The sequence below is a fragment of the Gallinula chloropus genome (genome assembly GCF_964237585.1).
Source record: "Gallinula chloropus genome assembly, chromosome: 3".
In the NCBI taxonomy this organism is placed as follows: Eukaryota; Metazoa; Chordata; class Aves; order Gruiformes; family Rallidae; genus Gallinula; species Gallinula chloropus.
The window spans coordinates 57,686,535-57,709,349 of NC_140087.1; the positions used below are offsets into that span (position 1 = coordinate 57,686,535).

At 38.0% G+C, this 22,815-nt stretch overlaps 1 protein-coding gene across 1 annotated transcript in view; it reads right to left on the reverse strand.

Annotated features, from left to right (window-relative positions):
• The window catches only part of PLEKHH2 (pleckstrin homology, MyTH4 and FERM domain containing H2), a 48,046-nt gene that overhangs the window by 17,034 nt on the left and 8,197 nt on the right, over positions 1 to 22,815 (reverse strand). The window contains exons 2-15 of the mRNA XM_084261214.1: positions 17,221 to 17,283; positions 16,039 to 16,188; positions 15,527 to 15,610; positions 14,016 to 14,097; positions 12,109 to 12,291; positions 9,390 to 10,375; positions 8,284 to 8,359; positions 7,293 to 7,387; positions 6,513 to 6,657; positions 6,130 to 6,266; positions 4,990 to 5,100; positions 4,655 to 4,741; positions 4,238 to 4,396; positions 2,196 to 2,276 (exon numbers count right to left, since the gene is read on the reverse strand). Of these exons, the coding sequence (XP_084117340.1) occupies positions 2,196 to 2,276; positions 4,238 to 4,396; positions 4,655 to 4,741; positions 4,990 to 5,100; positions 6,130 to 6,266; positions 6,513 to 6,657; positions 7,293 to 7,387; positions 8,284 to 8,359; positions 9,390 to 10,375; positions 12,109 to 12,291; positions 14,016 to 14,097; positions 15,527 to 15,610; positions 16,039 to 16,188; positions 17,221 to 17,283 (2,439 nt within the window). The remainder of the gene's footprint in view (positions 1 to 2,195; positions 2,277 to 4,237; positions 4,397 to 4,654; positions 4,742 to 4,989; positions 5,101 to 6,129; positions 6,267 to 6,512; positions 6,658 to 7,292; positions 7,388 to 8,283; positions 8,360 to 9,389; positions 10,376 to 12,108; positions 12,292 to 14,015; positions 14,098 to 15,526; positions 15,611 to 16,038; positions 16,189 to 17,220; positions 17,284 to 22,815) is intronic.

The following is a 22,815-nucleotide window of genomic DNA, read 5'->3' on the forward strand; positions in this document are numbered from 1 at the left end:
TGGTTCTGAGTAAAAATTCACTTGGTCAAGCCTAGAACTTCAATGATAGTCTTGTTATTTCAGAAGACAGCAGTGTAGAATCACAGAACTGGAAGGGACCCTTTAGATCATGGTTGGAAGGGACCCTTTAGATCATGAAGTCCAACCATCACCCTAACCTGCTAACCACCACAAAACCATGTGCCTAAGTACCACATCTAACCGTCTTTTAAATACCTCCAGGGATGGAGACTGGGCAGCCCATTCCAGTGCCCAGCTACACAACAGAATCTATTTTGTAGATGTAGTACTGATTTTTTATCAGGACATGCTTTCTATGAAAAGCCATTTAAAAGGAAATTTTCACAGAAGTAATTATTGCATAGTCAATATCAACAGGAAGCCACAACAAACACAAATACAGAATGCCACCTTCACAGAGGATATCAGTCCTTACTGGCTATACTATGTAGCACACCCTTCCCACAGCACCACTGCTCTTTCTCTAGCCATTTAGGCATCAGGATGTTCATGGTTAAAGGTTTTGTTTGTTTCCCTTTGTTGAAAGGACAGTTGGGTAGTACAATAACTAACATCTTTTTGTGCCACATTCAAGTGTAAGCCTGAAGTAAGTTGTCTTGAAATACCAACACTAGTGAAAAGCAGATGAGGCTTCTCAATGCTTAAAAATTGAAAGTACAATACTGGAGAGAAATTGACAAGTTTGACTCGATCTAGAGCAGGTTTCTTGAATAGTGATTTGCGAGAGTATTATTTATTTAATAAAATAATAATTTAGAAGATGCATCATACACTGCTAGTTCTTTATTCCAGTGCTTTCACTCGTAAGGATAAAAGGTGCAAGTGAAGGTTTGTATTTTCTGTGGTGCTTCTGAAGCATTCATCTTTTTGAACACAACAAGATTCTGAGAATCAAGAGATGCCATTTCATATATAAAGTCAGGCTGATTTATTCACTAAGTTTAACTCAAAACACAGTTGGCTGATTTTTTAATTTTAATTCCATTTTGGAAGGAGGCCACATAAATGGACTCCATTACTGTATTAACCACTGCAGATTGTGTAATTTGTTTCCACACAGACACATTCAGCTACAGCAAGCATGTTTTCAATTAGCAAGTTGTTGACATTAGAAATGAACGAGCTTTGGAAAACTTTTTACACATATTCTGCTTACAAAAGCTAAATTCTTCTTCTATTACAAGCTATTACAAATTAGTTTCAATTTTGCTTTAAAAGGGTAGCAAAACCTGTTCCAAGTGTGAGGGAAATATTCACAAGGTTATTTCTTGCTGATAACGTACAATGGCTTAGGAGCAAAAGGACAGGTGAAAGGTATGACTGGGAAGTGTCCTTGGTCCTGTCTCTGTAGTGAATATGGCTGGAAGTATTAGGACCAACGATATTCATAAGTATGAGTAGAGTACTAAAGGTCAGGCCCAATGTGGAAGAGCCAGGTCTTGCTCTTCCTTAGCTCCTTGTATCCTATGGGCTGTGGGATGTTGGCAAGCTGATTAGATCTCACTTCTTCCTTTTCTTCCTCAAACAGTACTTTCCTTAGGTTTTAGAAATAATTTTATAATCCCTTTCTTTTGCACCTCATCAGTGAGGTCCTTTTCTGTAATCCTGTTGGGGAATGGGAACAGATCCCTTCCACAGACACAAATTTGCCAAGCAGCAAAGTGCATCCTGCTGGGATGGTTTTTTTTTCCCTTTCTTGCAGCACTGTGCAGGTATATACCAAAGAACAAGGTTTGGAAGTCAACTGAGGGATAAAAAGAACATCTAATTCTTTGAAACTTGCAGCCACTGCTCACTGCAAACTGGCATTAGAAAGGGCCAGCTTCCGAAGTAAATCACAGCCAGGTTTTTCCTGGTGAGGCTCACACCTGTCAGAAAGGGAGACCTGAACTGGTAGGAAATCTCTGTCCTCCTTTGGCTAGGGATAAGAAAATGCAGAATTTATATCACATCCCATAGGAGAATGAGACCAATGGGTGTGCCCCGGAGTAGTGTCTGTTAGATATGGACCCTTCCAATTTGACAGTCTGTAAAGCTTAAATGTTTGGTAATCAAGATAGCATGGGCATATACTACCCAGATCAACTGTACTTCAATAAAGTTGTAACTTACTGTTTAATGTCTACTTCTCTATGTTATCTTCCATTCACTGAAAAGACAAGTAAGGGACCTACCTTGTCTTCTTGATTACGAAAATAATACAGAATTTTTCCAACTAGGGTACACCAAACTCTCTTGGAATATCCGTGTTTCACCTGAAATGACAGGACATTCGGAATAAGCACAGCTAGAGAAATGCAGACTACATTTCACCACCTCTGAATTTTGGTGATGTTGGGAATAAATGCCTTTGTTCAAACTCCTTTCCACATTACTAGATAAACAGTTACAACTACGTAACTCAAAGGCATAAGAATTAAGGCATTTGATGTTTGTCTAAAATCAGGTAAATCCAATGTGAGTTTTTCATTTGGCTTTGCATCAGGCCTAAATTAGTGAAAGCTAAGGAAATGGAAGAATCAAAAGAAGAAAAAAATCCTTTTATATTCTTATTATCTTGAAATAATCTGTCACAGTGAGTAATATAGAAAAAGAGAGCAGTCCACTGAAATAAGGTAGGTCCGTTAGTGTGGTGGTTTAGCCCTGGCTGGAGGCCAGGCGTCCATCAAAGTCAGTCTATTACTCCCCTTCCTAGTTGGACAGGGGAGAGAATACATATTAAGAGGCTCAGGAGTCAAAATAAGGACAGGGAGAGATCATTCTGTCATCGACAATGTGGGCGAAACAGACTCAACACAGAGTGAAGGAAAGAAAACTACCTAATTTATTACACTACGCTACAAAGAACAGTGAAACCGGAGTGGGAGCGTGACCAGATCTTGAAACAAATGGGACCAGATCTTAAAACAAACATAACCAGATCTTAAAACACTTTCCCCTCACCACTCCCTCCTTAGCAGACTTTAATCAGAATTTTACTCCTTTCTTCCCCCTGCTTGCAGCACAGGGGGGGCAGGGACTGGGAAAAAATGGGGTTCTTGGTTACTTCTTCATGAACTGTTTTCCTTTTCCAGATCTTAAAACACCTCTAACCTCCCCCCAGCTCCCTTCTTAGCAGACTTCACTCTAGTCATGATCTCATTCCCTTCTTCCCCCTGATCGCAGCACAGGGGGGCAGGGACAGGGAGATGGGGGCTTCGGTCAGTCCCTTGCAAGTTCGTTTCCTTCTTGGCTGGGGGGGGGAGGAGGGCATTCATTCCACACCCTCCCCCTGCTGCACCATGGGGACTCACCCATGGGAGACAATCCTCCATGAACTTCTCTAATGTGAGTCCTTTCCCACAGGGCTTTATCTCTTCCATCAGCTGCCCCACAGTGCATCACTGCTATGGCAGGCAGTCATAAATCACAATGTCTTTCACTCCCAGTCCTCCACGGGGTTATAAGCCTACCCCAGCAAACCTGTTCCGATGCAAAACTCTCTCTCTCTCATCTCTATGTCTCTAATTCTCATGGCTGCAAGTGCTGGCAGGGGCTTATCCCAACATAGGGTCACAGCATCTCCTCTATGTCTCCACCTGCTCCATCCAGTGTGGAGCCCTTCCACGGGCTGCAAGTGGGGTCTCGGACTTTTCCATGGGTTTCTCCACAGGCTGCAGGGGCATCTTTCTCTCCGGCACCTGGGGCACCTCCTCCCCCGCCCTTTCCTGGCCTTGGTGTCTGCACAGCTCGTTACATCTTCTTGCTCCCTTCTCCGGTGGCAAAATGCAGCTTCTTCCGGGTCGTTTTCTCCTCTATGTGATTCTCAGAGGCGCTCGACTATCTCTCGAGCTGTGACTTTGGCCTTGAATTGCTTGTTGTTTATAGTTAGACTGGCAGAAATCTCTAACTGCTGCTTACAAAAAACATCTCAGCAGCACAGCCTCACAAAACTGCAACAGCTAGCTACTGAAACATATGATGAACCAGTGCAAAATAAGTGCAAATGGAGAACTAAAGGCAGGAACTGATCAATTAAAAATACAAAAGAAAAATCAAAACAAACAATTGTTGCCCAGAGTAGGTGGATTAGTAGTCTTTCTGGATTTTTCACATTGTAAAGTACTGAGACAGCAAGTTTTGCTTGTATTCATTTTATTGTAGGGACATTTTAATCCAATGATTATTCTTAAAAAATATGGAATACAGCAGATTTGGGGAAGACAAGTGTTCCTACCTTTGTAAGTAATCCTTTCATAGTTGGCCTGATTTCAGGCTGTAAGAAAAAGGGACTGGCAGCCTGTATTTTAAGAACATTCTGTAGTACTTTGATCCATTCTTCTAAGATGTTAGGAGAATCTGCAGTCAGGTAGTATGTTCGTTTTTCTGTGGTCAGCTACACAGTAACAGAAGAGTCTTGAGCTTTTAGAACATTACACATTGGACCCCACAGTGTGGGTGTTATAATACCTGCTACGCAATGTAAATTGGGGGAAGGGAGGGGTGTGTATTTTCCCCAAAGTACTTTCATTAACACTGATTAATTCCAAGTCCACACGTGGACTTCCAGTGCAACAGGGACAGGAACAAGGGGTTGGTTTTGGGGATGGAGGGAATTAATACCCGCTGAAACACAGATGAGAGAAGCAGGCACCTGAATCGTTTGTTTTCCATCACCCCTTTCAATGTGGCTAGATGCATTTAGTTCAATTTGGCCTTGAGGTTTTCGAATTACATCACTCTGTATGGAAATAATGGAAAAAGATTATCTTAAATCTACAAAAATCCCCCAATAAATAATTATAGAACTCATTTAAACATTAATCTTGATAAATACTTCCTCATTAGACATTGAGCACCTTCTACACTGAGTCATGAAACACTCGAACAACTCAGACACCAGGAATGGACTTCTTTGCCTTCTAGCAGCCCTAGGCTTTCAGTAAAAACAGTCTACCATTAAGCAGCAAGTAAGTTATATGTACTCACTGGAGATTTGTAGTATAGTAATTCCCCTCCTTTAAGCACAAACCACCGTCGTTTCCAGGTCTTTACTTTACCACCCATTTTTAACAGATATCCAGATTTTTCCAAAGGTTCCTGATTATGTAGAAGTTAGATAAAAAATAGTTAGATACACATATATTCCTATACAGAGAGATATATAAATACACACACACAAAGAGATGGCTTAAAAGCATGCTAGGTAATAATTACAGTATTTGATGAAGCTTTTAGTCCAATGACAAAGTTTTTACAAGCATCAATTAAGACAAATGCCATGCATGAGGGGGGGGAAACTGCATAATATCCCTACTTACAGTTATAATACACGAAAGAGAGTAATGGATTTGCTCAGAACTATACAAAAGAATGAAGAATATGATGACTCCTATTTTCAGATTATTTGTATTAAGAAACAAAATGAATATAATTTTTTTTCCCAACCTCAGAGCCTATCCTACAGAACGTATATAGAGCACTAATTCAGAGCTCCACACAGACATGCTTTCTGAGTGTACACCAGTAGAACAGAGTTCACAGTTTTGCTCTGTGAAGAAGATAAATTATCTTCATCACCAGGCAGTCAATCCACTTGCATGTCAAGACACTAACTACTAACACAGGCCATTAAAAACAAACCAGTACCCTGTAACGGTTTTGTTTCTTTGACCTGTCCTTGCATGTTACTCCACTTAAGATTTCTCTAATGCCTAAAGATATTTTGCCTGTATGAGGATATCATAGAAACATATTACTGGACATAGATTTCTACTGAGGCCTCCAATTCCTTCAGTGGAATGTCCTATTTCCCTGAATATTCAAATAAACTGATTTTATATGTCACATGCAATCTGATACAAGACCTGGTTCCAAAAAGGGAAAATTTCCATTTTTTTTCTGGAGTTGTCTACCTATTTCAGCTCATATAGAAAGCTCAGAATTATCTTCCAGATTCATTCCTCCAATCATTATAGCCTTATATGGCAAACTTATTGTTGGTACCTATTGCTATTTGTACTCAGAAGGCAGTCTGTGTTTCAGCAAGACCAAACATAGTGATCTGAACACAAATACACGCACAGCACCACAGGTACACTTACTTCTTCACAGACCTTCAGTACTCACATTTTTCCCATTATCACTAGATGAGGAAGAGGTCTTAGGGAGTTTCTGCTCTGGCTCTGAATAGTCTGTATCTACTGAATATGCATCTGGAGGAATAGCGTAGTCACTTTCAGAGGTCATAGAAGACAAAGACACCCCTGAGTTAAAAGAAGAAAGATCATGCCATCATGACAACAACCAGCTACTAGATAGTGCCTTAAAAAGACATCTATAATAACAGCAATAAAAAGAAAGCCAGGTGTCACAGTCCTTTCTCCAGCTTGAATCTAGGCTTTGATAGCTAAGATAAAAGCTGTGATTTAAGATGTCCATGCTGTTTAAGGAAGGACTGGCTCATTTTGCAAACTGCCCAGAAGTTCCTTGTTCTTCCAGTTTTTGCCTACCTCGTTTCATAGCCCGAGGACTACCCAGACCACTTTTGCTTCGAGAATCAGACTCAGAAGTCCTTGAGCTGGACCAAGAGCTGTCTTCTTCCTCAGATCCTGACGATTCCTCTATAAACGGGCTGTTGCTTATTTGAGTTGCTTTCTGCAGAAATGAACACAACATCCTTTGATACCTTGCATGAAAGGTATCAGTCATTTCTTTCAGCCAGTGGCACCGCACTGCTGGCTTTTTAACATTCAAAGCTGTTCTTACTTGGGTTGTGAGTTTTGGCACACACCTATCAACATAAAACTGAATTCCCTCTGCCCTCGGTATCCTCAACCACCCCCACAGTTTAAAACAGAAACCTAAGGTAGTTCAAGGCATGGGCCTTTCCGAATCACAAAAGGCTGCCAGAAAACAAATAATGCTGTGATTAGTTACTGCTGGCTATCTGTCTACACACAGCTTTGGCACCCACACAAAGACATTTCTACACATACGCACACTTTTAATTAAGGCACTGAACGCCATGTGGCTCTGTTTAATAATTAACAAGCCGTTGGAAAAATTCAGCAAGGAACCTAAGAAGAATTGACCTGGGCTGGTAACATTTTACAAGCAGCAATAATTTTTTTTCCAGCTATTTGACATTTCCATTACTTCTGGGGTTCTGTGATCTCTAACCATCATCTTATGACATATTTGGCATGGTAGCATCAAATATGAAACGGCAAGTTCCTGGATGTGATGACTAATGGTATTTAAGAATTTCCTTTAAACAGTAATATAATTACCCCTTTCAAAGTGGTGTAGACAGGAGTAGTCATGTTCTTATATATCAGAGATGTATACAACCCGGATATGGAATATGATGTTAGTGAAACAGGACCTAAAAAAGGAATATATTGTATAAATGACCTTCTTAATTTACCCTTAAATCAAACAAATTCTAAAGTAATTTTTTCAGTTGTATAATCACAAAATGGTTTGGGTAGGGAATGGAAGGGACTTGAAGACCATCTAATTCAAACCCCCCTGCCATGGGCAGGGACACCCTCTACAACACTAGGTTGCCCAAAGCCCCATCCAACCTGGCCTTGGACACTGCCAGGGCAGGGGCAGCCACAGCTTCTCTGGGCAGCCTGTGCCAGGGACTCATCACCCTCACAGGGAAGAATTTCTTCCTAATGTCTAATCTAAATTTCCCCTTCTTCAGCTTAGGCCATTACCCCTTGTCCTGTCACTCCATGCCCTTGCAAACAGCCCCTCTCCAGCTTTCTTGTGGGCCCCTGTTAGCTACTGGAAAGCTGCTATAAAATCTCCCTAGAGTCTTCTTTTCTCCAGACTGAACAAACCCAACTCTCTCAGCCTGTTACTGCTGTCACTACTATAAAAACCAACCTAACACCTGAACTGCTTTGTATGTGATTTATAGCTCTTTGAAATTTACAATGGTTTTAAGGAGTACAAATAAATTGCAGTCATGACCACTAACCCTTTTTAAATTGAAAGTATAATCTCTTACCTTGGTACCTGGTATAGAATCTTCAAAGTGAATTGCAAAGAAAACTGGAGTGAACAAAGTACAAATTCAGCACAAAGTCAAGAGGCAAGGTAATAGAAGACAGTGGAAAGATAACCAATGATCTTCTAGGTTTTAAATAGCAGATTACTAAATCTTCATGAAAGTATCTTAGAGGAACATGGGACAGTTGATCCTTGCTTACAAATCACCGTAACAAGAGAATTCTTGTTCATGAGTCAATGAACAGCTAAACCACTTACTTTTGTTATGAGATTCCACGTTCAAAGCTTCAGACATCCTTAAACCAGATTTGGCTACAGCATAAATTCTGCTTTCCTATACAAGCAGAATAGATTTGATGGTAGACAATTTAATGTCGATGTAGATAACCAAATCACAAAACTTACTTTTCTTCTGTTTAGCCTCCCCATAGCCTTCAAGTCTTTGTGTTAGTATAACAATATGTTAAAATGATTAATTAAATGGTGTTATCAGTAGCAGCTGAAAAATACATCCTTGTTATATACGCCTTACCTGCTGTACCCATAGTCTATTTCAACCTTTTTTTTTAACACAATGCTTGCCCCTGTAGCTAACTTGTTTTTAAATATATTACTATCAGGGGCCAAAACATCTACTGCCAGAGTATTTTTTAAAGGAAAATGTGTAACTGGGAAATGCCATAATGGAGTCAACTTTTCAACAGTTTTGTGTTAAAAGATCACAATAAGGAAATCCATAATGAAAAAATATGTGCTAAAATATATACATAGAAAAGCTGTTACATTAGTGTGTTATTCTTCTCTGAATCACTAATAAATCTCTGGCAGTAGAAGTGCAGAAATCAGTGAGTCTAGACACAGTTAATTTTGGATTCTGTGTAAGAAATATTAATATCTATTTTAATTCCCTGATTGATGGCTGTAAAATTTTACTTGCAAATGTGATCAATAACTTCCGTAACCTGTAGGTGTCTTCTGTCAATTTAATTGTCTAGATTGAGAGTGGTACAACGGTTATAGCAAAGGCACTGTCACCAGCGCTCTCAGGCTCTGTTAGTGGTAAAGAAACAAATGCAGTCGCAAGAATATACCTTTGATATATTGAAAAGGATATATGTAACTTAAGATATGAAATAAAAAAAATTGGTTTTATCTAGAAAAATAGGGCCGTGTTATTCAGCAGCAGAAACGCTGTTCTTCAAATCAAACTTGCTTACGACTTCATCCTCTTAGAGCTGATTAAGGTAACGTCTCATCTTGTCATCAAAGAGAATCAGAAAGGTAGAAGCAACAAAAAACATGGAAAAGGAGCATGCAAATGAGTTTGTTTAATCAGTAGGAAAAATATCTATCATTACACTTACCCAGGAAGGGAATCGATGTAATGGAGGGGTTGGAGGTTTGTTGCTAGCACCCTTTTTTGCCATGTCACCAAGTTCCAGGGCTTCGGCATTTTGTTCTTCAGAGCAGTCATAGGTAAACACTCCTTCATCACAGCCAATCTCCATTTTCTCTAAAATATCCGTTTCTTCTCCATCCACCAAATCAATGTCTGTTTCCTGAGGTCTCCAGGGACGTATCATGCTTATAGCATTTCTGTTTCTGCCAAACATTCTGTCAGAACTCAGCTGGGGCTGGCTTAGATGTTTCTTTACTAATACTGGATTTATACTAAACACATTAGGAGTCCGTAACTTTGGAGGTGGCAAGTTTGAGGAGCAATGTGATGTTGTGCATTGAGAACCTGCAGATGTTGCTAGAATTGGGTATTTGGGTGTCAGAGCAGGAGTTAAAATTGGACTTGGGGTATTTGCCTCACTGGATGAGGATGAATAATCTAGCCTCTGAGACTGAAATTTCTTATTCAGTTCATCTGAAGAACTATCTTGGTCTTTCGTTTTACTTGTGAAATCAGTGTTGCACTTTCCACCTGGATTGCTCTGGCCTTTTCTTTGGGCCCCTTGCTGCCAAGAGTACAATTTCTTGTGCTGAGTTCTCTGAACACCAAAACTTTCTTCTTCAAATAGAGAACTACTGTCATCAGATGCTGTCAAACACATTTCACTGCCCATTCTACTGCACCTTGCGTTCTCCTCTGATGTGTGGCTTGAGAGAGTTGATGCACACCTGGATTTCAGTCCTTTATTGTCTCCTGCATCCTCGTCTGAGCTCCAGTCACTCCCGGTAGTGCAGGAGTTCTTTGACATATCACTGTCTATGTCTTTGTAAGAACAGCTCGTTCTCACATTTTTGTTCTGCTCAGATGCAGAGGAACTTTGTTGCAAGGACTTCTGGCCTTTATTGCTATCATGTGCAGGACCAGCAAAGGTAGTTTCCAGGATATCCTTCTCTGGAGGAGAAATAAAATGAACATGAGAAAATTACTTTAGCAAACATCACTGATGAAGGATTTTGTCATCATATCTGCAAATAGTAAGTAGGTAATCTTTTCAAATGTGTAAAGACATCACAGGGTTTTTTAATGCTGCACATAGTAAATCTTAAGAAAAATATTATAAATTTTTGAATGTAACTGCAGTTGCAGTGATGTTTGCCAAAAAGCTGTAACAGACATTTCTCAAAGTTCTACTGAGACTAGAAATGGCAATAAATGTAAAGATGAGCAGAATGGAGTAATATTTTAAAATAATCCAGATATGCATGAAAACAAAACAAAGCCCCAACACATTAAGAACAAAACAAAGCCTTACAAGGGCATATCAATTTAGCTACTTAGTTACATATAAGGGAAATAAAAATTTAGTAAAAGCTTGTCAGAAAATGTATACATTAACAAATCAAGTATTCTGAGCATTTCTACAGTGTTTATATACAGAAATTTCTTCTGCAAACTCTTATTGTATGATTGTGTTCTCAGCGGTGAATGCTTCCAATACACAGGAGAGGCTCATGAAAAATGCTTAGGGAAAGACACTGTATTAAAAATAGCTTTGCTTATTCTGTTCACTTTTACCTGGTTTTGCAAGAGAGCTCTAGCTTACAGCATGGCAGTGAGGCCTAAGTGCTTCCCCTGAGTTAAAACATATGCAACACCCCAGGGCTTTTCTGCACAGACACTTGGGAAAGTTAGTGTTAAGTTAAAGTGGATTGGATAAGCCAAAGATTTTAATTTAGTCCCTATTAAAGTAACGAAGGCACAGAAGTTGATGTGTTTCCATCTAGGCAAGTGTAAGGTTCTATTTCTTATCCTTTCCCTTGAGAAATTAATTCTTACTTAATTCCCTCCCCTACAAAAGTGGAAATAGTTATACATATCCACTTTTATAATGAACTTCGTGTCATAGAAATATACAGAATATCAATAGGATCTATTTCAGTTTCTGATTTTCTACAGTCCTCACCTTGCAGTTTTGGGTGTCATGATTTATCTTGGAGAAAGTGCTGAGGTCATAAATAGTACTGTGGGACACGAAGTATGAGAGCAACAGTGATTTCACTGCCTAAGGTAAGCAGCAAGTTGCAGAGGACTTGCGTATGCTTATAATAGCACAGCAGCACGCCAGTTTTCTGGCATTGTCTTACTTCAGGGCTTGTTGGGGAAATTGCACGAATTCTGATCAGGGAGTTTTCTCCTTCTTTGGATAGGAAACAATGATGCAAAAGATGCCTGAGACTCTATCCTATCTTTCTGCCCTTGATCATGCTAATGAAAGATCACTGAGTTGATCTTGTTGAGTTAGGGCATAAAACTAACACTTGGACACCAGAAACTGGACTTAAATGAGACTCTACACAGACACAAAACTGTAACAGCCCCAACCCCAGGCACTGGCACCCTTAAACTCCTTATGCTACTTCAGAGCAAACTTAGGCCACAACAAATCCTTTCCTTTGCAGCCAAAGCACCTGTCCGCACGGCATGCTGCCAGACAAGGTATTAATGGTATTACAGAGACTCTAGTGCTCAATAGGATTTCTTCTTTGTAACAGAAACCGGCATTAAAGAGGGGGAGAGAACTGCTATGTACTTTGAAAACAGCTGGGTTTTATATGCTAACATAGTGGTTGATTTTATTTTTCCACTTGGGTCAGAATAAAATGGCAGTGGTGGTGACTAAGTACCTAGCATGCTTTTCCCTTCAGCAAAGGCTGGCTCCTTAGATGAAGACTTGGTTATTTCTTCAAACTTAGGAGAGGGTTGAGGACTTCTTGCTCTGTTTGAAAAGCATCCAAAAGTCAAACTGCTCAGTCGCTGACACTCCCCAGGTTTTTGTGCTGAAGTAACAGATTTCTTGCTTGTAGCTTCTGAGGAACAGTAATTCAGAAATCTTGTGTTAATGGCATGCAGCAAGCTATGCCTCTGGTTTCCTTACTTTGCAGAGTAAAGGTGTTTGGTTTTTTTATGCTAGCTAAAATTTAGCAAAAACGTAATAAATATTACAGGAATCTGATACCTTCCCATATCAAATGAAACCCAGAGCTACATTTCCAGTTTATGAAGATTGATTTTTTTTTAGTACAGAAAGAAAAAAAAAGTTCTTAATACAGAATGAAAACTCAGTGGAAATACCTGATGTTATTGTGCTCTGACTGAAATTAAGTCTATGCATTGGTCTACATACTATAACACGGCAAAGACTGTAGAAAAATAGTATTAAAATATGTTGTGGCCTTCCCTTCAGATAAGAGTATTAAGAGAATCTGTAATAGGTATTGCAGCAAATACAAAGGAGTAAGTTACCAGGCTTAGAAGGTATATATGGAGGACTTCAAGAGAAAGTAAAGCATAAAATGAGTATGTATGAAATACATCCTTGGGTATAACTACTCTTCCCAAAACTGATACAAACCAATGCTGTCCATTCCTGTTTATGAAGCTCTGTGGCAGATCCAAGAACAAAAAGCCCTCTTCCCTGTCAGTAAACTGTTTAAAACAGTATCATGAGATCATCATTTGTAGCCTGTTACCAGCATGGACACTGAAAATGGTAATTCTTGATGTTTTTGAGCTTACAAGTAAATGTGTGCTGAAAACCAGCTGACATATTCTTAGTGTCTCAAAACCAGCTTTGAGTAGATCTCTCAGAAGAGGATGACTAAAGCTGTTAGGTTCTGAAGTATGTAGAATTGCTACTCAGCAAAAAATAGAAAAGAAACAGAACAATCCACTCAGTAAGAGGCCTGTCTTAGTTTTAAAGCTTTAAATTGTTTGTAATTTGTAAACATTTACACTTTAATATATTATGCATGTTATGTGTGTATGCATACACAGATACACATATACACACACTTCCAAATGTCTGTGTATGTATATACATACATGAGACACATTATCAAGAAATAAAGGCTAGGTACCAAACTAAGATTTTCAGGTGATAATTATCAAGTCAACTAAGTATGCAGAGGACTGTGGGAACCTTTAGAGACTTAAGGTTAAGTTGGTGGACAGGCGATGCAGTGGCAAATAAAATTCAATTCTGATTAATGCAAAATAATGCTCTTTGGAGGGGATGTTCCTCTTTCCTGTATTTTATTTAAATTAACTATATCCACTTGGAGAAGAACCCGTTGATAGTGTGGCTGAATTGAGGTTTTGGATCACTACAAAGGTAGTAGTTTTAAAAAATCTGATCAGAATTCTGATTCCTAGCTGAGCATGTGCTGGAAAAAGTAGATGCAGACTGACATTCATCCATACCTTAACATTGCAAGCACAACCTATGCTATAAAGAAGTGAAAGAAAAGATCTGACACAAATCCAGTCAAATCTTACTACTTGTTACTAAATACCAGAGATACCCATTCACCCAACAAAGCACAGTTGTGGTTTGTCTGCATGCCTTTTTTAATAAAAAATAAATTATTGCTTGCCTAACACATTCATGTACAGTCACTCTGATGTCGGTTCATGCTAACTGAAATCTTTGTGATTTCACAGAATATGTCAATTATGTTGGAGCACAAGTTAACAGAGAATATAAAGAAGTATGCCATACATAGAGAAGTTTTTAAAAGATTTGTACATTTACCTTGCAGTTTTGATTGCACTGTTTTCATCTCTTTGGTTTGCTTTTGGTTGATCAAGCGAAGGTTCTGATTTTCCACCTCTAACTAAAAGCACATAAATGTAATCTCATTCATCAGTGAGACAATTTTAAAAGTTATTTAGATTTTCTCTGAATTTCTCCCTATCCAACGATAAAGCTAGTTCAAGTGGTAAGCTCCTCTCTGCTGCTTCTTTTCATCCTAGTCCAGGCATTTGTTTATTCTGAACAATGAGATTCCCTGCAAGGAATAGTTACTCAACTTCTGTTAGAGTCACTGCCCCGGCCAAACAAACCCAAGACTGCTTTAAGAAGCCTTCATAATTAAGAACTGGCATTGCCATTTTTTTGTAAGAGCAGAGGGCTTGAATTAGCACAAAAACTTTTGTGCAACTTGACAAACCCAAGAGCAAGCAGAGGAATTAGAGGGAATGATGGTGCTAATGCCTCTTAGCATCCCACAGCAAAGGATTAAAAAATAGGTACTGAAAAACTACATAAAAAGAGTGGAAGACTTTCTACATGAAGAAAAAACCCCAACTCACTGCTGAAGCCCATTACCAGGAGCTGAAAGACATTGGTTCAAACTCCTGCTCTGCAGTAGGTGAAGAAAAGATCTGAATCTGAGTATCTCCTATCAGAGACAGGACCCATTGGTTCATGTCTCATCAAGTGACACCTAGACACCTGTGTGAAACTAGCTTGAGATTCTCCATGTTTCAAACTAAGTAAATTGTTTGAGTTATAGGTGTTTTTGTCCAAACTTTTTCAAGATGCAACTTCATTGCATCTTTATTAAATTATTCAAAAAATTCCCCTTGCATAACTAATAGTAAATGTTACTTCTAGTTTCCCACTTTTTCAACTGCAGTATAATTTCCACTTAATGACAACAGAGTACAATTTTAACTTTTATGGGCAACTTTAAATTCTATATACACAAAGAGGAGAAAGAACACCAAATCTGGCAGCCTTAGGCAGGGCAACAGCATGGTTATCTCACCACACCAGAGAAACAAGGGAAACAGGGAGATAGCTGTTCTCTTTCAGGAATGGAGCTGGTGCACCCAGAACTACTCATGACCAAGAGTATTAGGGGCATAGGAAAATAAAAAATGATCAAGTCCTTTTTTTCTGCCAGGCCCAAGCAGACTTGGTTGGCTTTCTGGGGATTTTTTACACTTTAGGCATCTGCTTGACCAAACTCAGTTTGACAGCTAATCTCTCTTGATTAGTGGAGATAAGTGAGGACCCAGACATTCTAGTTGACCAAATTAGACATCAGAAGTTAATTGACATGGATATTCTGCCCTCTGTGCCATTGTTTTCATTTTTCCCCTTTCAAGCAAGTTACTCCACTGACCAATGAAACTGGGAAGCATTTATTTTATTTTATTTTACTATTCAGAAAGCTCTGTAACAGCCAAAAAGCCTAAGGGATATCCAGTCATACCGTTTTATTTTCTGTATGATAAGTATCGTAGCAAGAGTTATACCTCATGGAGCTTGACTGTCACCCATTCTTTTATTTTAGCTGCTTTTTCTTCTATGATTTTTGCTTCTTGCAGTCTTATTTGCTTCTGGAAAAAAATTGGCATAAGCATATTTTTCACTGAGTATTACAGTCTGCCTGAGTAGTATCTTCAGACACAAATCCTAAGATTGCTTGAAGTAATTCAGTCTCCTGGGGAATACATGGTAATTTTTTTTTTAAAAAAAGTGATGAATAGGCCTTTTACAGATGCTGCTCTTTCCTCTAGGAAAAAGGAAAGTTCTTCAGAGAAGACAGTGAATCAGAAGAACATCTTTCCCCTCTTAAAACTCCAATGTTCTTTCAAATGAAGCTGGAGCATAATTTGCAAGTGAATAAACCTTATTCAAATTATATATTTCTAATGGGAACAATAATGCTAAACTTTTCTGACCTCTATTGATGTTATTTTTTTTTCCTTTTGTACAATTAAGAATGGAATTGATGATCATCTTTTGTAATACCATTATTTCTAACCTGTTCTTCAAGTTGTTGCTCCAGTTTTTGTATTCTGTCATTTTTATCTTGTATCAGGATCTCCAAATCTTGACATCTCTTATACAACCTGGTTTCTGATTCACTTGTTTGAACATTAGCTGCTTTTAATTTTTCTTCCATGACTTGTACCTATTTGGAAGGTCAAGCATAAGACTAAGAAACATAATACTCCAAGTTAAAGGTACTAATTTAATCACAAAATAGCTGTTAAAATTGCGCCACCCTCTCCCTCCCCCCCCCACCCCCAAACATTCAGGATGACCCTGCAAAGTTATGAAGCCTATTTGAGGAGGAATTCTACAGTTTATTATGTCTCCTCATGTATCTAATGCCAACAGGACTGGTAAAACACTGATAGACTTTACACAGATTTTGTTAGTATCAGTGAGAAACTTCTGGGTTTGTAACACACAGGATGTTGTTTTACACTAATATGGGAAGAGTGCAATTTATGTTTAGGGAGCTGTTGTTAGGCTTAATAAACAACATTTTAATAAACAAACAATTAAACAGTGCAAAAAGCTGCATGAGATTATCAGAAACATTCTAAAAAATGGCTGAAAAGTACTTGGCTTGTAGTCAGGAATGTTTGATAACTCCAAATTAGCATATGAACTTTTTTATTCTTAGAAATTTCAGTTTCTAGCTGTCTCACAGTAAGATAGGAAGGATTTTTAGGGAATATCCGAGATTTGTTCGTAAAATGCAGTAGCTTTATCTGCCATCTGGAATCAAAAGGCAACTTTGGTTAAATATTTATCCACAGTCTCATTCTTTAGATGACACAACTTCTACAAGAAGAACAAACAATATAGAATAAGCCTGTTTACAGGCTGTCATTTTATTTTCTTACAGATTTTCTAAAATAAGTTGCTGTTTCCTCTCCCTTTTGATCCATGTGCATCATACATCGAAGACTCATGATGCATCAATGAAAAAGCTCATTAAAAATGAATGCATTTTTATTCATGCTGTTAGCTTTAACTTTATTGAACTGAAAGGTGTTAGAACATCTCTGGGCAGACAAATAAATAGATGTAAAAAGAAACTGTCTTCTCCCTTTTGAGCAATGCTTCAGAAACATAGCAATTTCCTGAATTTCCCTTCATGACAGCAACATTCACACAGCCAGTGGCGATATTTTTCAATGTATATATGTACCTGCTGAAAAGCTCTCTCTGCTTGACGATCAGCATCTATAACTTGCTTCTCAAGTTGCTGCATCTGTAGATACATAAAAACAGATAGTGAAATGTCCATGTGTTCTGCCTGTTGCCAGAAGTAACCACAGTGGAACAGACTTTCATGGTCGGTTTTGAAAAACAACAAGCCAGGAGCAGGGGGCATAAAATAACTAAAAGGATAAACAGTGTGTCAGACTGGGAAGATAATTCATCGTTATGAACATATTTAAACACTGTTAAGATTCTTCTACAGAAAAAAAGAGAAAAGCCACTTTTTGTCACAGTATAATTTTTGTGACTGCTGTATGGCATGCTGCTTTTTTTCCTTCGAATTGAGAGAAGTTTCTTTGACAATGGCTCTGAAACTTTCCTCACAGGCTTACAGACTTCGAAAGTGGCAAGCTCCTTTGTGTCCTTCCAAAACTGGCAAGAATAAAGGGAATAAAGGGCTACTTGGCACATTTATACAACGTGGCTGCTAATTCCTCCCCAGATGACAAATTTAGCTTTTGGGAGGAATTGTACCATTAAGCCTGTCCCAGACTCTCCTACCCTTCTGTGGGAATGAAGAAGGTATGTGGCAGAAGAGACATGGTGGACTCTTGCTCTCTGCAGAAAAAATTGTGAAAAGCCACAGTAGAAATGGATGAAGACACAGACCAGCACAACATGGAGGAATGCAGGTCACTTTTGAGCAGTGAGACACACGGCTGATCCGTTACTTTGTAATGATGTCTAATAAATCATAGGCTCAGGCCTCGGAAAAACCCCACATTTTATGAGATTTATTTTGAAGGCTTTTCCAACAATCTGAAACAGAAAAGGCCAGAAAGAAATACTTTGTTTACACCTTGCTATATTTTGTGAAGAGCTCTCTAGTCTAATTTTGGTGAACAACACAATTATGACTTCTTCAAAAAGTAAACTGTGGTTTGAAATAACACTAGACAGTACCTAAGGTATTCCGTGGCGTAAGGATTTACTGCTTCTCAGGAAATACCTAGCTAAGAGAGGATCTGAAGAGGATGAAACATAAAATAATTAACAGTGGGATTCTCCGTGTTCAGCTTCAAAACTGTTCATAGAAAAGTATATGATACAAATAAAGCAAATGAAAACCTTTTGTTCCTTCTTTAGTTTACTGCTCAGTTTTAAAATGATCGGTTTCATTCTGCACTATTTGTACTTGACTCCTGGCATCTTTCAGTTTCTTTTTCACTCTGGTCCCGTTTTTTTCTCTTCCCAATTATATTGTCAATCACATGAAACACTTGTGTGTACTTCCAGCACTTCATCCATACAAGGGCACAGAGTCATCATTTTGTACCCATCAAAAACTAAAAATCGAGAAAATGAGTTTTCACTAACATAAAAAAGCCTGTGACTGACCTTCTAGTACTTTCTCCTACAATATAAAAACCTGAAGCCTGCATCCTCATACCACAACTCACCACTGAAACAAGAGCAGACAACATTTCACAATACACATGGTTATGGCTGGGTCCCCAGTGAGTTGTTTGGCAGGAACACTTCTAAGGGAATGATCATCCCAGTCATTCCTGTACTAGCAGTCTGGACAAACGGACAGGGAGATGAGCCATCTTTGTTCTTCTCTGGTCACATGTACTTAATTTCATATTCCTATGACTTCTTGCTGAGATTTTAACTTAAGAGTTTCATTAATTTTTAGAATTTAGAATTCTAAAGTTACTTTCCATCCACCTTTTGGGGTTTACATTCAAACAGAAGTTTGATTTACAAGACTTTAATTTTGTTTTTAAGATACATCGTTTCTAGTGAGTTGGGGGTTTAGAAATGGAGGTTATTTCTCACTATATGGTCAGCTACCAGTCCATTGTAGTAAAAGCACTATGCCAAAACAAGTAAAAGTGCAGCTATTATTTCAATAATTAACATTGTTAATACTTGTACAATATGTTGTCAGAAAACTCCTTCAGATTTTTGTGATGTGAAATTCGCTGTTGATGAGCAGGAAGTTGTTCATCAACTTTTACAGTCAAACAGTTTTTAAATGCACACAATTGCCATGGCAGTAACAGGCAATTTATTTATGTCCCATGAGTAAAATTCAGTTCAGCTGCAAGGTCACATCAGAAACTTGTCAGATTTAGCAGATGGAAATCAAATCTGAAAATGCTGCTTGCTGGGCCCACTCAGCTGCCAGTGCAGCTCAACTAGGTGAGACTCAGCTTAGGCCAAAGATTGGAATGAGTTCCAAAGGAAGGATGTATCTTCACAAAGTAAACCTAACTTTAAACCTTCTTCTTAAGTTAGTAAGAGGTTTCACAGCAATGGTCATGGCATTGCTGAGCAAGAGAGAGAGGAGAGAGAGAGAAAGTAAAAATATGTGACTGGACTAAGTCATGCTTCATATTCCTCAAGAACAAACTGTAGTGGACAATTATCTTTACCCGGTGACTATGAAGACCATTTCAGACCACAGATAAATTGCTTAAGATCCTTAAATTACTTTAAAAAAAAAAAAGGTATAATGATCCTTAAACTGAACCTCTCAATGGAGGTGGCAGCTATCAGTACCCATATCCACATTTGGAGGCAGAGGTCAGTGTGCCTTGCAGACACAGAACAAACTCTTACTTGTGGCTCCAACTTGAATATTGATGGCCAATTATCATTTTATACAGAAAATTAATTGAAAAGCAGAAAAGTCTGTTGAATTAGACCTCTGTCTCACCAGCCTCCTTCTACATATATCTGTGCAAATCACCAGAATGACTGGAATTGAATGTTATGTGTCAATTGTTAGGCTAGATATTTATTGAATGAACTACAGTCTGTAAAGTATCAACAGACATAGAGTCGGCATCCCAGGAAAAAAACCAACACGGGAGGCCAGCACATCCTTGATAACATCTAGCATGTGAAGTATATTTAAACTTAATTTGCAGATGTCTCCTGACTGAGATAACTTGAAATAATGCCCCAGTTCAACAAACCTCCTGTAAGGAATGTTCTTGTCACGCACATCTATAATTGGTGCAGGCTCTTTCCCAAATTCATTAAGGATGCAGAGGTGTCCTGTCATAATCTCTACTCGTTTTGGTTCTACAGTCTCAAATATAAAAAATCAATGTTTTAGGCCCATGAGCAAAAAATACATGCAAACTGACTGAAGAACAATGTCAACACAAGTACAGACTGCTACTTTAACATGCACTTTCTCCTTCCAAGTTTAAAAATCCTGTTATAATTTTCAGAAAACGTGGTATTGCACACTGCATCAATTATCAGCATTATGAAAAACAGTATTTATTGCTAGAAACAGATTTGGTTTTAAACTTCATAAGGAAATAACCATTCTACATCTGACACTCATCAAATAGAGCTATTTTTGTTCAAGCAATGAACAGAGAAATGCCACATGTGAATAAATACCAAATGCTTTGAAGAAACAGGGCAGCAATAAAACCAAAGAGGTGCACGGCCCTGGAGGTCTGGACACTGAAGCACAGCACACAGTCAAGAATTTTTTACAATGCAGAAGTAAATCATATAGTGATTCTTTTTGAAGGTCACCTGGAAATTTCTTGACTGTAAGCAGAAATGTTCAACATACATTTTTGTGCAAGTAAAGAAATCTTATTTTTATTAAAACATGGATTACACCAAAGTATGTAAACTTGAAAGTCATCACTCATAGATTTAGAAAATCCTTCTTTTGTAGGCATTTATATACACATATATGCAGATCACTCTGCCTGTAATGTGCATTAGAGAGAAATTACAGAACTACATCCATAATTTTTCCTGATACTTGAAATAGTTATTTAGTAATTTTGCTGGAAACCTTTTAAGAATGTATTTTTTTAAAAATTCTTTCCTTTTTGAGATCTGAAAATGCATATTATGTATGGGAACAAAACACTAGTTTTTTATCCAAGTCAATTTTTAACATAATATCTTGTCCCATTCACATTTAAAATGTATATTATAGTCAGTGCATAGTACACTAACTCCTCATTTTTTATATTATAAACCACATAGTTGTATCACAGAGACATTTCTGAAATATTTTTAAAGTAAACACAGGAAATAATATCACCATTAATGAAAAAAAAGCATCACTTCTCTGTAAGCCCCTCCAAGTGTACTAGTAATAGATCAGTGTTTTCCAAAATGAAAAGTGAATTAAAACCTAATGCTTCTGAAGCATAAATACAGCCTATTGATTAGATGCAGAACGTCCAGTGACTTGAAGATGGTATGTTTAGAGTCTGCATTATTCCTTGCATTTCAATTTTTCAATTCTTCCTCACCTGAAAAAAAAAAACGCCCGGACCATCTGTGCTTGAAAAATAATGTACCTCATAAAAAGAAAAGTAGTGAATCTGACCATTTTTAGATGAGCTATCAGTCCTCACGTCACATAAGACAATCAAGTGAGGGATAAACACACCAACAAACAACTGCCTTTCTAAGGTGCTAGCAGGTTTAAACAGGTGATGAATAAATACAGGCTGGGAAGGGGAAGACCTTCATTTTCCACACTGACTAAAAAAAGATATTGGAACTGCCTTGTAACAGAAGCTATAAAAGCTAAAGGTCTGACATTTTATGTGGTGCTTGTAACTTTATAAAAGGTTTGAAGAACATGCCACTATTCCAGAACACTGTTGGCCAGAACACTGTATGAGACCAAAATTTCCCTTTTTGGTTCTCTATTCCTATGCTTAAACCCAACTATTTCAACTGATCTCTGTATTTCCTTAGGAGCCAATACTGCTTAAAAGCAAGTCATTTGTTTGCCATGACCACCAGTTTCTATGTTTTAAAATATGCTATGCTCAATGCATGTATAGAGCCCTGCATACATTTGTTAGTTAAAAGCAATAGTGAAACTGTTCAGGCAGCAGGACTTACTATTTTTACAAGAAGGTCTCTCTTCTGGTGGTTCAGCTTAGGACAACGCTGTAAGGTTCCTTTTACTTCTGTAATATTTTTGTTAAAAAGCTGACAGAGTATGTTCCATCCGTATTTTCAAACATTACTCTTTCTGTCTTGACACTGATTTTTCTTCTACGTATTAAGTATTTTCCATAAGCAAAGTTTGAAATCTTTATAAGCTGCAACAAACCTTAAAATATGACCTGACCAATTAAGCCACAGAGACAAAACACCTAAAGAGTATTGACTTAAAATCAAGATACTAGTATTTCACAGGAAAAATAAACAAGAAGATAATTTGGGAGGAAGGAATTAGCACACGCCTTGGGTATGATACACTTTGTTCCTTATGGGATTATTTTTTTTATTACAAAGGCAACACAATTAGAAAGACTTTTATAAGGCAGCTTTGCATTTTAACTCATTTATAGAAATTCCATCTTGTCTCATAAAAAAGTGGTACTTCAGACCTATCTATATTTATAAAATCAAGTATGCCTCCATAAAAAAATGAAATTGAATACTTTGGCACAAAAACTTTTCCCCATTACAAGATGACAGCTATAAAAGTATTTCTCAAAAGTGTGGATTTAGTCATCAAAATGAGCTGAACGCAGTCATCAAATGCTTTCTGAACACGGTATTC